General features: G+C 61.8%; 1 protein-coding gene across 1 annotated transcript in view; it reads right to left on the bottom strand.

Moving 5' to 3' along the window:
- Window positions 1-12,389, bottom strand: part of OBSL1 (obscurin like 1) — a 49,963-nt gene that overhangs the window by 36,564 nt on the left and 1,010 nt on the right. The window contains exons 2-7 of the mRNA XM_029912785.1: window positions 10,437-11,566; window positions 6,380-6,649; window positions 5,733-5,993; window positions 2,914-3,219; window positions 2,205-2,480; window positions 907-1,182 (exon numbers count right to left, since the gene is read on the bottom strand). Coding sequence (XP_029768645.1) covers window positions 907-1,182; window positions 2,205-2,480; window positions 2,914-3,219; window positions 5,733-5,993; window positions 6,380-6,649; window positions 10,437-11,493 — 2,446 coding nt within the window. The 5' untranslated portion in view covers window positions 11,494-11,566. The remainder of the gene's footprint in view (window positions 1-906; window positions 1,183-2,204; window positions 2,481-2,913; window positions 3,220-5,732; window positions 5,994-6,379; window positions 6,650-10,436; window positions 11,567-12,389) is intronic.

The raw sequence follows: 12,389 nt of genomic DNA, 5'->3' as shown, positions 1-12,389 counted from the left end.
AAGCACGAGCAGTGTCACAATTACTGCACGGGCACTACTTGAAGAGATGTGTAAAATGTAACAGACGATGTTCCAGACCTGCTGGAGATGCAGCAAGTCACCTGCGGTGGCTGGGGTCAGCTAACTCGGTCAAGAGTGAAAACAACTGACAACTTTCGTCCCAGCCCAGCCCTGGGTTTACAGGCTGGGCCAGATACAGGCCGAGCATTTACAAAGACAAAAGAGCTGCAGGAAAAGCCTCTGAATGGGGGACCCTCGGGCTAAGCTGGAGCCAGTGAAACGCCTGGCTTATGGAAAGAGACAAACGGTCTGGGGCTGTGTACGAGGAGACAAGGCACAACATCTTCCCCATCCAGAGGAGGTACCCTCCCAGCAGACGTGTCTCAGGAGAGGCAGATCCCAGCTCAGTGGACTGGCCCAGTGCTGGACGGGCTGACCATTGGGTGAGACAGGAAAAAACTTGTCAGTAAGTCCAGGCTCTGATAGCCTGCACCCCACGTGTGCTGCCAGCAGCCAGCAGCCTTGGGAGATCGTCCCCCGTGGGATTCACCCCGGACAGCGTCACAGGGGGCAGCCGCCGGTCACTTGGCCTCTGCTTACCACCCAGCAGGCCAGAGGCCTCCCCCAGGGCCATGGACAGCACCAGAGGATTTGATTTCAGTGGCCAGAGGAGCCTGTGAAGGCCAGAGAAGGCAGGTCTCTGGGGGAGAGGCAGTGAGGAAGGGAGGCTGAGGGAGGGGTGGATGGGGCAGGAGGGGAGAAAGGGGTCTCAGGGCCACACATCTGCCCTGGGCCTGCTGGGATGTGATGGGACGTCTCCAGCTCTAATGCCCTGAGCCCATGTCTGCGAGGAACCTGCAGCAGGGGCAGAGGCACAGGGCTCCTGTGGGCGAGCCCCCAGCTCACCGGTCACGGTCACCGTGAAGCTCAGCGCATCCTCGCCCGCGTCACACGTATACGTCCCGGAGTCTGAGGGGCGGGCAGAGCGGATAAACAGCCTCCTGGCGCAGCCCTCTGCCTGCAGGGCGACGACGTCGTCCGAGGGCACAGCCTCCCCGTCCTTGAGCCAGCGCACAGGGGCGTCGGGCGTGGAGACCTCGCACTCCAGGAGCAGGGGCAGCCCTGCCAGGAGCTCCCGGCGGCGCTGGGCCTCGGGCACCGGGGCGATGCGCACCTGCGGGGCTGAGAGAGTCACCCTGAATGAGCAGAGAGTGGAGGCGAGTCCTCGCTCTCACAGGGCAGCCAGGACAGTGCCCCGGGTCCCAACAGGCCAGGATCCGGCTCTGCAGGCCAGCGTATGCCGCCAGGCACCCCACGCCGGCCAGCTCAGCCCATCCCACCACAGGCCAGGCTGCCAGATGGCCGGGAGCTTCTCTCCCCTGCATCCGTCAGCGGAGCAGCCCCGGGAGATTGCAGCTCCCAGCATGCAATGCTCCACCCCTACCACAGAGCACAGCCTGCTGCGGACATGGGGCTCGCTCTCTCCGCGACGTCTCACCAGGCTGCACCTTCACACTGGAGCCCAGCGCAGCCTCTCCCTGGGCGAACCAGCGTTCCCTCCTGTGGGCTCAGCGCAGGGAGACGCCCTGGGCCTGAGCAAGCAGCACAGGCTCTGTGGGGAGGGAGAGGGCTCCCCCAGGCCAGGGCAGCAACAGGAGCTCTGTCAGAGGCCTCTGGGTGCTGAAGAGGCTGCAGTGAAGGAAGGTTTAGCACCCAAGGGGGCGTGGGGCAATGCAGGGAAATTCAGGATGCTAACAGCCTGAGAGGAAAAGCCCCGAGAGGCAGCCCGTGTTAAGGTGCTGGCTCTGGCACTCAGAGAGAACCAAAGTCCTGCCCCTTGTGGCATTTAACAATCCCAGGACCCTTTCCCTGTGAGTTGGGGCACTATCCCTGTGTCCTAGCCAAATGTCCCCAAAACAGCTGCCACCACCCAGGCCAGAGGGGGCTGCATTACATTGCTGGGTGAAGTGGTCCCTGCCTATCCCTCCCCAACCTCCCGCGGGCTGGGAGGATTATTTGGCCTTTGCCAAGGACTCTGAGCTGCTGGGAGGGCAGGCCCTTGTTGAACTCTTGTGTTTATGCCGCCTGGTTCATGCCCTCAGCTCAGTGATCTCAGTTGGTATCCCAGGAGGGTGGTCTGGAGCCTGGGTGTAGTGCCCCCCGCCCCCGGTTTGGGGGCTGGTCCGCAGCAGGAGAGCACGTACCTTGCACCTGCAGAGTGGCGGAGTCCCGCACGCCACTGGACTCAAACTTGACCTCGGCCCCGCTCTCCGCCAGCCGCACACCACGGAGCAGCAGGGAGTGCTCGGTCCCGCTGCGCTTTATGCAGTAGCGCTGGCCTTCCTCTCCCTCCTCCAGCTTCGCCCCGTTCAGGAACCAGCTCCCCGCCACGGAGGCCGAGAGCTCCAGGGAGAACTGGGCATCCTGGCCCCCCTGCACCTGCACGTCCTTCAGGGCTCTCCGCACGCAGGCTACAGGGACTAGAGCACAGTGCAGGGTCCTCAGCCGGAGACGGGCAACAGCTCGGGCAGAGCCCTGGCCCCTTTCTTGGATATGGCTGCCCTTCAGCCACTGGCCATGGGCCACGTTACCCACGTCCCCTCACCCCTCTGAGCTGGCCGCTAGCACGCCAGGTGCGGGACCAGGGGGCTGCCCTCCAGCCATGGGCCAGCTCCCCAGGGCAGTGCCCTTCAGCTGGTGGGCCTGGGCATGGCCACGTCCCAGTCTGTGTTGGGAAGAAGAGGGCACTGTACCGGCGCTGGACTCAGCCAATCAGTGCCCCACACAAGCCAACGCAGGCTGTAATTCCCAGGATCCTGCACCCAGCCGTGTCTGGCAGGGCTCAGGCGGGAGCAGGGCCTGGAGGGAGTGAGATCAGGAAGGGAAAGGGCCCCAGAAGGCTGTGGTACGTACCAAGGTGCACAGAGCCAGGGAATTCCACGGGCCTGCTCCTCCCGTACTTGTTCACGGCACAGATGCGAAAGCAGTAGTCTGCCTCGGCGGGCACGCTATCCCCGAGCACCTCCACCATGCTGGCCAGGTCCGTGGTAAGGCACTGCACCCACTCGGCCGTGCTGGCCTCCTGCCGCTCCAGGACGTAGCTGCTGGGGGGGGTCCTGTGCACATCAGGCCCGGGGCACCAGGTCAGGAGGGCAGCGTTGCTGCGGTCCGTGCTCATCTCGGCGGCCACGGGCGCGCTCGGGGGAACACGCTTTGCACCTAATACAAACCCCACATCCGGTTAGCTCCCTGCTCTGAGATGTCGACCGAGCAGGTGAGCAGCCAGCTGAGACACGGGGCCTTCCCCTCTGGGGGCTGCCAGACGCAATCCCCAGTTCAGGGGCTGCCTGGTGTCAGGGGACCGGGAATGGGCTACAACGCTGTCCCCTCTGGGGGCACCGGCTCCAACCCAGCTCCAGGGGATGGATACGCTGCTCTGGACACATGGATTATTCAAATACTCCTGCATCAGCTTTATGAAAATGTTCTGTGTGTCTTACGGGCTAGCGTGCGCCGGGCTCAATGGGGGAGCTAAGATGTTTCAAATAGGAACTAAAATGACCAGTACAAACCCCTCCTGCAGGTAACACGGCTGTGAAAGTCACCCCAGGGACATTGCATAGACTGGTTTGACCTGGTTCACGAGGCGAGGGAAATAAAGAACGCTCTAGTGTACAGAGTGACCCCCCCCATCCCCGACACAGGGAGAGACGTCACTCCCACTCGATCCAGGAACGGACACAAAACCGGGACCAGGGGGCCAGGCCTTGCGGGACGGAGCTGAAGTAGTCTAGGCCTAGCAGGGTTTGCATGTGGCAGATGAAGGACTGCTGGGCAAAACGGACCTGCATTAGCAGCTGTTTATTGTTTTATGCTTTTGTTCTGAATAAACAGCACTTGCTTTCATGAGCGCTGGCTGGTCCCTGGTTAACCCCGGATTGCCGGTGCTGAGCTGAAGTCAGACCTGCTGACAGAATCACCATACATTGCAGGGTTCTGCAGCCGAAGGCCCACACCTAGCAGAAGGGAAATGCAGGACTCGGCCCAGAGAAAGGTGCTGGCTAGAGACTGGAGCGGGGTGCCCTCAAGAAGGCCACAAAGGGGCCAGAAGTGCAGATAACTCAGAACGGTGACACGGGGCCATGCTGCACTAGGGAGCACCAGCTCCAATCTGGCTGTTGGGCAGAGGTGTGACGCTGTCAGGCCAGGTGCCAGCTCATGCCAAGGTCTCCATCTCTCAGTTGGACACTGAGATATACAGAGCTGGGATCTGTCTGGCTCACTTGTGGGGTAATAGTGGTAGAACAGGGATCAGCATTACAAGGAAGTGTTTGCACTAGTGAAGGCTTGTGAGCTGCTGCCTGCGTTAATCTCCCCTGCGCTGTCTGTATTCCAAATTGCAATGCATTATTGGAGCGGGTGTATTGTGAGCCTCTGGGACTGTGTGAATCACCATGCAGGAGAGAGACATTAGTGAGCGAGCTCCTCTTCTACAGAAATTATGTCTCTCCCGAAAGAGGAGACTGGCAGTACCAGACAGGTTAGGGGTGGCTCTTGCAACTGGAAACTCCCTACATCTGGAGTGAGAAACCGTCAGCAAAATGCTGCTCTGCTCCCTGTGACGATGAGTGGTGCGAGTGGATGTCTCCCATCAGGTGAGTCCGCAGCTGGCGGGGGGGACCCCAAACCAAGGGAGCAAGGTATCTCTGTGCTGCTTGGACTCTGGGGATCAAGGTATTTCTAAGCATAAGCAGGAGATCCCCAGCTGCTTAGCCTGGGTTAGCCCCAAAGGACACGCAGAGCTGGCTGATTATAGAAACCTACGTCACCTTTTGAAACCTAAGACTGTAAGTCATTTGTGTGTCTGTGTGTTCACTCCGTTTAGTCTTGTAAATAACTCTCATTTCCTTTTCCTTCTTAATAAACCCTCAGATGGCTACTATAGGACTGGCTACACGCATTGTCTTCAGTGTGAGCCCTAAAGCACAAGTGACCTGGGGTAAGTGACTGGTCCTTTGGGACTGGGATCCTTGCTGTGTTGAATATTGCTGTGATCCTTGGTGTATGAGGCTGCCTGTCGCAGACCTAGGCTCACCTGGTGACGAGACAGACCGGTGCACCAAGGGGACTGCCTATGACTCCGTGTTAAGGCTGGTAAAGTGCCTGAGGAGTTTGCACTAGCTGCAGGAGGTTGGTGAAATCCAAGTTTAGAGCTCACAACCAACAGGGGTTTGTGTCCTGGTTTGTACCTGTCTGCCCTGAGGTTGTTGTTCACGCTTGTGCATCACCGCTGGGAGCATCACGCTAGTTTCACAGATGTCATTGGGTCTAAGGCCAGAAGGACCAGATCACCTATCACAGGCCCTTCATTTTTACCCAGATACCCCTATATTAAACCCAAAGATTTGAGTTAGACTCAAGCATTTTGGCCCTCAGGAAACTGAGCTGTGGCCACAGGCAGCAAACAGGAAAGACCGAGAGGCCACCAGCAGCCCAAGCCCCACAGTGGCAGGGAACAGATTAGGGAGAGGTGCCCAGATGATCCCAGCAGGTGAGCCACAGCCCAAGCTGCAGAGGAAGGCGAAACGCCCCGAGGTCCCTAATGGGGTACTGGGCCTTTCCCCTCTAGGGGACACTGGCTCCAATCCAGCCCTAGAGCAGAGGGACCCCGACCCACAGACCGATGGGCTCCATGCTCCAGTGCACTCCCACCCCCATGGTGGGGCTCTCACATTTGATGCGAAGCTGGGCTGACGTCTGCGACTCCCCCACGCTGAAGGAGATGACCCCAGCGTCCTCCCGCGTCACATGCACCAGGACCAGCAGGTGGGTTTTGCCGAAGCTCTTCAGCACAGTGCATGGTGTCTCCCGCAGCTCCAGCCCGTTCCGGCTCCAGCGGATTCCCTCCACGGCATCCCGGGTCTCCACACAGAAGGCAGCATTCTCCCCCTCCATGACGTCCAGCTTCCGCGGGAGCCGCTTCACGATTGCCCCTGGGAGAGTGTCCAGGAACGGCCCAGAGTTACATGCGAGCGGGCAGCTCGGGACCCTGGGGCTGCGGTGCTGGGAGGGACATGGGGAGCCTGGGGCCCGATGGTGCAGGAGCAGGAAATTCAGCAGCAAGAAAAGGGGGTGTGGGGAATGGGGCTGGCTTGAGGAGAAGAGAGGGGGGCAGGAATGGACAGGCTGGGAGCCGGGGCAGAGCACTATGGGGCAGGTTGGGCAGCTGGGGCAGGCGTTGGCTGGTTGGGGCAGGGACAGGGCAGGGGAAAGGCAGGACTGGACAGGGACAGGGGGCTGCAGCAGTAAGCGGCACAGGGAAGACGGTCTCCATGCCCATCTACTCAGGCTCCATGCACCCCGGGCCCATCCCTCTCACCTCTGACTGAGACCTCAGCAATGCTGCGCCCTTTGTCCTTCATCTCGCACAGGTAGATGCCGTCGTCGTCAGCGCGGGCGTCCCGGATGGTCAGGCGTCGCACCAGGCCCTGCTCCTCAATCACGTACTTGTGGCTTGGCTGCAGCTGCTTGTCCTCCAGGTACCAGGCCGTGGGGATGGTCTCCTGGGGCACCTTGCACTCCAGCACGGCGTCCTCACACTCCTGCACCTCCACATCCTCCAGCTGCAACTGGAACCGCACCCGGTGCTCTGGTGCCGAGCAAGAGAGAGACAGGAACTGCAGAGAGCACGCGGGGCCCAGCCTGGCCGGAGCCACCACCACAGCAAGCCCAGGCCCCACAGCAGCTGCTTCAGAGGAAAGCAAAACCCCCATAATGCACCCAGCCTGCCCAGTCCCCTGGGCGCCCCGCTGAGGAGTCAGCCTGGCCCAGCCCCTGCCCAGAGCCGTCTGTTCCAGGGAGGGGGCAGCCGAAAGCTCTCCATTCCCAGCGGGTTATTTTGAGAGGTGGTAGGCGACACAGTGGGTGGCACTTGGTATGTTCAGCGCTCAGCCCCCTGCTGTCAGCTCTTCATGCTGTCACCAGCCCCCCTGCAGAGACACCGCTGCTCCAAACTCCCTGGGCCCCTCTCAGCCTCCAAAGGGCTGGGCCCCCCGGGCAGGCCCCTGCGCACCACCGGCCAGGCCAGGGTGTCTGTGGGGCTTGATTAGCATTACACTTTCCAAGCCCCAGTGCAGAGCGACAGACACTGTGCCAGAGGCACGGGGAAGCTCCTTCCATGGAGGCTGGGTAGCCGTCTGCCTGGGCTGGGTTAGACCCAGCAAATCCTGCATCGCGGCGGGGGGCAGCGTACCTGACCCTTGCAATCCCTTCGAACCCGATAATGCTAAGAAATACAAACCATCCAGGCATAGTTCAAGGGAGGCCCAAACCAGCCCATCCTGCCAGTGCCTTCATGGTGGCTGCCTTGTCACCCAGCACAACGGGGCCCTGAGCCCCACTGGGAACCCAGCTGCTCCAGCAACACACATGTAACGGGAGCATACGGCCGGGTCTACACTGGGAAATGAGGTCGGTAGAAATCATCGCTCAGGGGGCTAAAAATCCACACCACTGATCAACACAGTTCTACCGACCTCAGCCCTGGTGTAGACAGCGCTAGGTCGCTGTCAACAGGAGAACCTCTCCTGTCACGTTTTACGTGTCGCCAGCCCCTAGACAAATGGGTGGGGTGAGGGAGGTGGCATCTGGGGCTGTGGCAGAGCGCGTGTCGCTGCCGCACCCTTAAGAGCTGAAAGACGTGGGGTGGGAGCAGATGCAGCCTGTGCCCAGGAGGGAGCCAGGGCTGGCTGGGGCCCACCCGCTGGGCGGACTGGAAGGCGTGACTGTTAGCTGGGCAGTAAAGGTCACTGCAATTCAATTAATGACTCATGGGATTTGGGAGCCGTAATGAAGGGGAAGCGGCGACGGGGGGATTCCGCGGGAGGAGCCAATGTCTCCCGAAGGTCAGCCCTGTGCCATCCAGGGCCGCATGGCATGGGAACATGGTGTTTAATGCCGACTTCGCCTCCCACTCCCCTGTCCTGCCCGAACCCAATCCTGGACCGGGTCCACGGAGCCCAGCAAGGCCGGGGGCACGAGACCAGAGGTTCGCAGCCAGCCCCCGCCGATCACACACTCTCACGCCCCAGAGGCACTAAGTCCCCCCCCCCCAAGCTTTGCCTCCTTGGCCTTCACAAGCACAACTGCCCCCAGGCTTCACCGAGGGCCGACATTCAGGGGAGCTCAGTGGGTTCCCCTTGGGTGCTGCATCTGCCTCCCACAGTCTCCCCCTCGCAGCCTCGAGCGCCCTCCCTTGGGGCCCGCTGAGGAGTGAGCGCTCCCTGTTCCCGGCTGCCTGCCTGGGGGCTCAGCACATGCTGGGCAGAGAGGGAGGGAAACGCTTCCAGCACAGACGCTTGGCTCCCAGCCCCACCGGCTCAGGGCCAAACCCACTCAGCACTTCCATGGGAGATTGTCACTAACAGCTCACAGCCCCCCCCCCGCCCCCAAACACATCACCCCCCTCCCACCCAACCTGGCTCAGTGCCAGAAGGGATACATGGCCAGGTGTGATGAAGGGGGGGATGTTCTTAGTGTTTTGCATGAACCCTGTTTGTGTCTCAGTTTCCCTGTGTCCTGCATGTGTAACGAGGGGGTGGTGGGCGGGGTTGTTGCAGAGGACCAGGTGTGACCTCACCTAGCAGCCCGGACCCTGGATAACTGCCTGGAGATGGGGGACCCGACGACTGGTGACTGGGTGGCCCAGCCCAGCTTGGCAGCCAGCCGGTTCTGGCCAGTGGGAGGACAATGGGCTGGGGAGAGAGGATCCTGGTGACCTGACCAGCCGGTTCCAGCCAGGGGTGGGAACAAAGGAGGGAAGAGAGGAGGCCCAGGTGACCTATTTACCTGGGACTGCAGACAATGGACAGGGGAGGAGCCGTAGGGGGAGATGATTTCCGATGATTGGCTGGAAGGAGGGGGCGGCTGGACTGGGGAGAGAGGAGCCAGAGCCCCCCCGGAGGCTGGAGAGACCTAGATGTACTGGGCTGAGGGTTGCTAGGCCCAAGGGCCCGGAGAGTTTCCTGTGCTGGGTTCAGACGCTCAATAAACCTCCTGTTTTATGCCGGCTGAGAGTCACTCCGGACCCTATGGAGCCAAGAGAGAGCACGAGTCCTGTGAGTCCGTGACACCAGGACCCGTCTGTCCTGCTCCCCTGTCTCTCTTCTCGCTTGAGCCTCCGAGCCCAGACAGCAGCAGCACAAGCCGGGGTGAAGGCAGGACAGCCAGAGAGACAGGCCCTGATCCTGGCTGGCCAGAGCAGTCCTAGGTCATCGTGGCATCCCCGCCTATGTCCTAGGGCTGGTGACTGGTGCGAGAGCCTCCCCTTCCCGTGCCCTTTGATGCTGGAACCGGAGACCTCCCGCAACCCACCGAACAGCCTTCTGCGTCCCCAAGCCCACCCTTCTGCCTTGCAATGTCCTAACCAGAAATGCCACTGCAATGAAGCGGGAATTGGCTGTAATATTTTCATGAAGCCTATGCATGCCTCAGTTTCTCCTATGTGCTGCAGTGACCTCGGGGATAGAAAGACCTGTCGCTCTCTGGGCCGGCTAACACAGGTGTGACGGGCTCCCAGCTGTCTGGGCCCTTAGGTCCCATATCAGTGGAGCTCTGAGAAGACAATGGCAAATCCGACTGTCCAGACATGGACCCCAGCAACCAGCGACCCAGAGAGATCTGGACTCCCCGCCTCTCCCAGCATCCCCCAGCTCGGGATCAAAGGGCTGGGGGAAGGGGGAGGGGAGAGTTAAGTGTGGGCTGCAGGCAGCAATCAGTGCACCTGGCCTGGGACAAGATCAGAGGGACGAGGCTTTGGGCTTTGGGCTCCCCAAGGGCTCCCTGTGCTGGGTCCAGGTGACTAATAACCCAGCTGTCGGCCCGCGCTGCCTATGTGTCCCTGCAGATGCTTGGTGCTGCCCCCCAAGATGGTACAAGTCTCCATCGGGGTCTGTCTCAGGGGGATTTGCTGCCTGGAGCTCATGGTGGGGGGCAGGGGGACTGCAGGCCCATGGGGCCAGCCCCAGGAGACGGTGAAGCCACGTGGCTTCCACTGGAGGAGGTGTGAGACCCCTCGGGGGCCTGGCCCACTGACGGGGCCTCCCAGAGCCAGTCCCCATGCTGGGGCCGTGGCCACGATCCTGATCCCACCATTACCACCACCACCTCCTCCAGACCACCGCGGCCCACCCTACAGCCCCAGAGCCCTGGCTTCTCTGCAAATTGTCCCACTGGCAAATCAGGATCCCGTTTCCGATTCCTCCTGATCCAGCCCCCCCGGGTAACCCCAGCCCACCAGGGAACCAGTGCGAGCGGGTCAGGTTTGCCCCTCCATACACCTGGACTAAAGCCATTGACCAGCAGCAGCCTGCTCTGACCCCGCCCCTCGCCCGCTGTGGGCAAGGCCCCTGTGTCTCTGCACCCCCCCAGGGCCCTACCTCTCACATGGAGCTGCACGGCACTGAGGGTCTGGCCAGCCGTGTTGGAGGCGGTGCAGATGTACAGCCCCTGGTCCCGGGCCTTGCAGTACAGCACTTTCAGGATGAAGTAGCCTTCCCTATCCTCATAGACCAGGTGCCTCCTGTCTGGCGCAACGACCTTCCCGTCCTTCTTCCACACAATCTCGGGCTTCGGCTTGCCCGTCACGTAGCAGCGGAACTTGGCGTGCTTCCCCTCGCTCACAGCGAACGCCTTGGCTTTGGGTGCGCCGGGAGCCACCTCGCCATTGGGCCGGGCCGGCCAGGGCACGGAGCGCTGCCCGTGGCAGTGCCTCCTGTCACCGTGCTGATCCGGCTGCTTACTGAAATGGCTCAGGGTCCAGCAGTTCCCGGGGGAGCCCAGGAAGGGGCCGTCTGGCAGCCCACGAGCCATGGGGTCGACCAGGAGCACAGCTGCTGCCAGGGCCTCCCCTGAGCGGTTCCGCGCCCTGCACACATAGACCCCTCCGTCCGGGGGCCGGGCGCCGAAGATCTTCAGGAAATGCCAGTCTTCCGGCTCCTTCCCCACCGAGAAATGGCTGCTCTCAAAGAGATCCGACAGCTGGCGCCCATCCTTCTCCCACTGCAGCACAGGGCTAGGCTGCCCCGAGACCCTGCAGGTGAACATCACATCCTCCCCCCTGCAGACCTGCCAGGACAGAGGCTTGCTCAGAAAAACGGGGGGCACATCCTCAGGGTGTCCCTCCTGCTGCAGCTCCCTCGCCTCCACCTTGAGTGTGGCAGCAGCGTACGTCTCCCCGATGGCGTTCTTGGCCTTGCAGACATACTGCCCGCTGTCCGCTGGGGTCACCTGGGAAATCGACAGGCTGTACACGGTCCCCTCGGCCTCCACCTGGAAGCGGCCCAGCAGCGCGATCGGGGATTTGTCCTTCTCCCAGATGATGCTGGGGCGTGGGTCGCCCGCGATCTGGCACTTCAGGACGGCATCAGCACCACTCTGCACTGTGAAAGTGCGGGGGTAGGCAAGGAACCGGGGGGCCCCCCCAAACACGTCCATCTTCGGACTCAGCTGCGGCACTGCAGGTCCCCGCACCAGGGGCTCAGCCAGGACAGCAACTGGGCCCAGACACCTGGAGGGACAGACAGACAGACAGCACTAGGAGTCCAACCCTGCTGCAGGAGAAGGCTATGGGGCAAGCAGAGGCATTGCACTGTAGGGACAGAGCCCCTCATGGCACGCCCTCCGGGAGCCAGCCTCCCCTCAGCAAGGCCACGGCAAGGTCAGCCCACTGGAGAAGCGGCTCTGGGGCCTGCCTCTTTCAAAGCAGAGCCCCCTGGACCCCTCAGCCCAGGGCCTCGTGGGGCGCAGGCCCCTGGCCAGGCGAAGCAGCTGCCCAGACCTCTGGGAGCTGGAAGCTCAGAAGAATCTTGTGCCGAGTCCTTTGGCCAGAAGACAGCGGCCACCCGCAGACAGGTGGGCCCTGGGCATGTTGAGTCCCCAGCCCCCTGGATTCCACCCCAGCCCCAGTGCATCAGGTTTCCCTGCAAGCCGCCAGCCCAAGCCTATTGTTAGACGGTTATTTCGGTCTCGCTGGGACTCCGCTCACTTCCTGGATCCCCTGATGGCGCGAACACAACCGGGCCAGGCTGCCGGGGCTCTTAGCCAGCGCCAGCCTCGGGCACAGAGCCAAGCAGCCCTGCGGTGGCTCGGACAGGCCTGGCTGGACGCCCCAGGAGCCTGTGCAATGGTACATACGGTCTCTCCCCCTCTCCCAAAGGCCCCCTAGATCTCCTGTGCCCTGCGGGTCCCATACCTGGCACCCAGAGGCCGCCCTCTACCCTCCTGGGCCCGCACAGGACTCTGCTGCCCCATGACTTTTCATCACTGCTGAAAGCCAGCTCAGCTGATGTGACGGAGCAGGGAGCGGGGCAGATTTGACTTGGGAAGGTTGC

This window comes from Terrapene carolina, unplaced genomic scaffold (assembly GCF_002925995.2).
Source record: "Terrapene carolina triunguis isolate 2854851 unplaced genomic scaffold, T_m_triunguis-2.0 Scaffold243, whole genome shotgun sequence".
Lineage (NCBI taxonomy): Eukaryota > Metazoa > Chordata > Testudines > Emydidae > Terrapene > Terrapene triunguis.
This window is presented reverse-complemented; position numbering and strand designations above follow the sequence as displayed.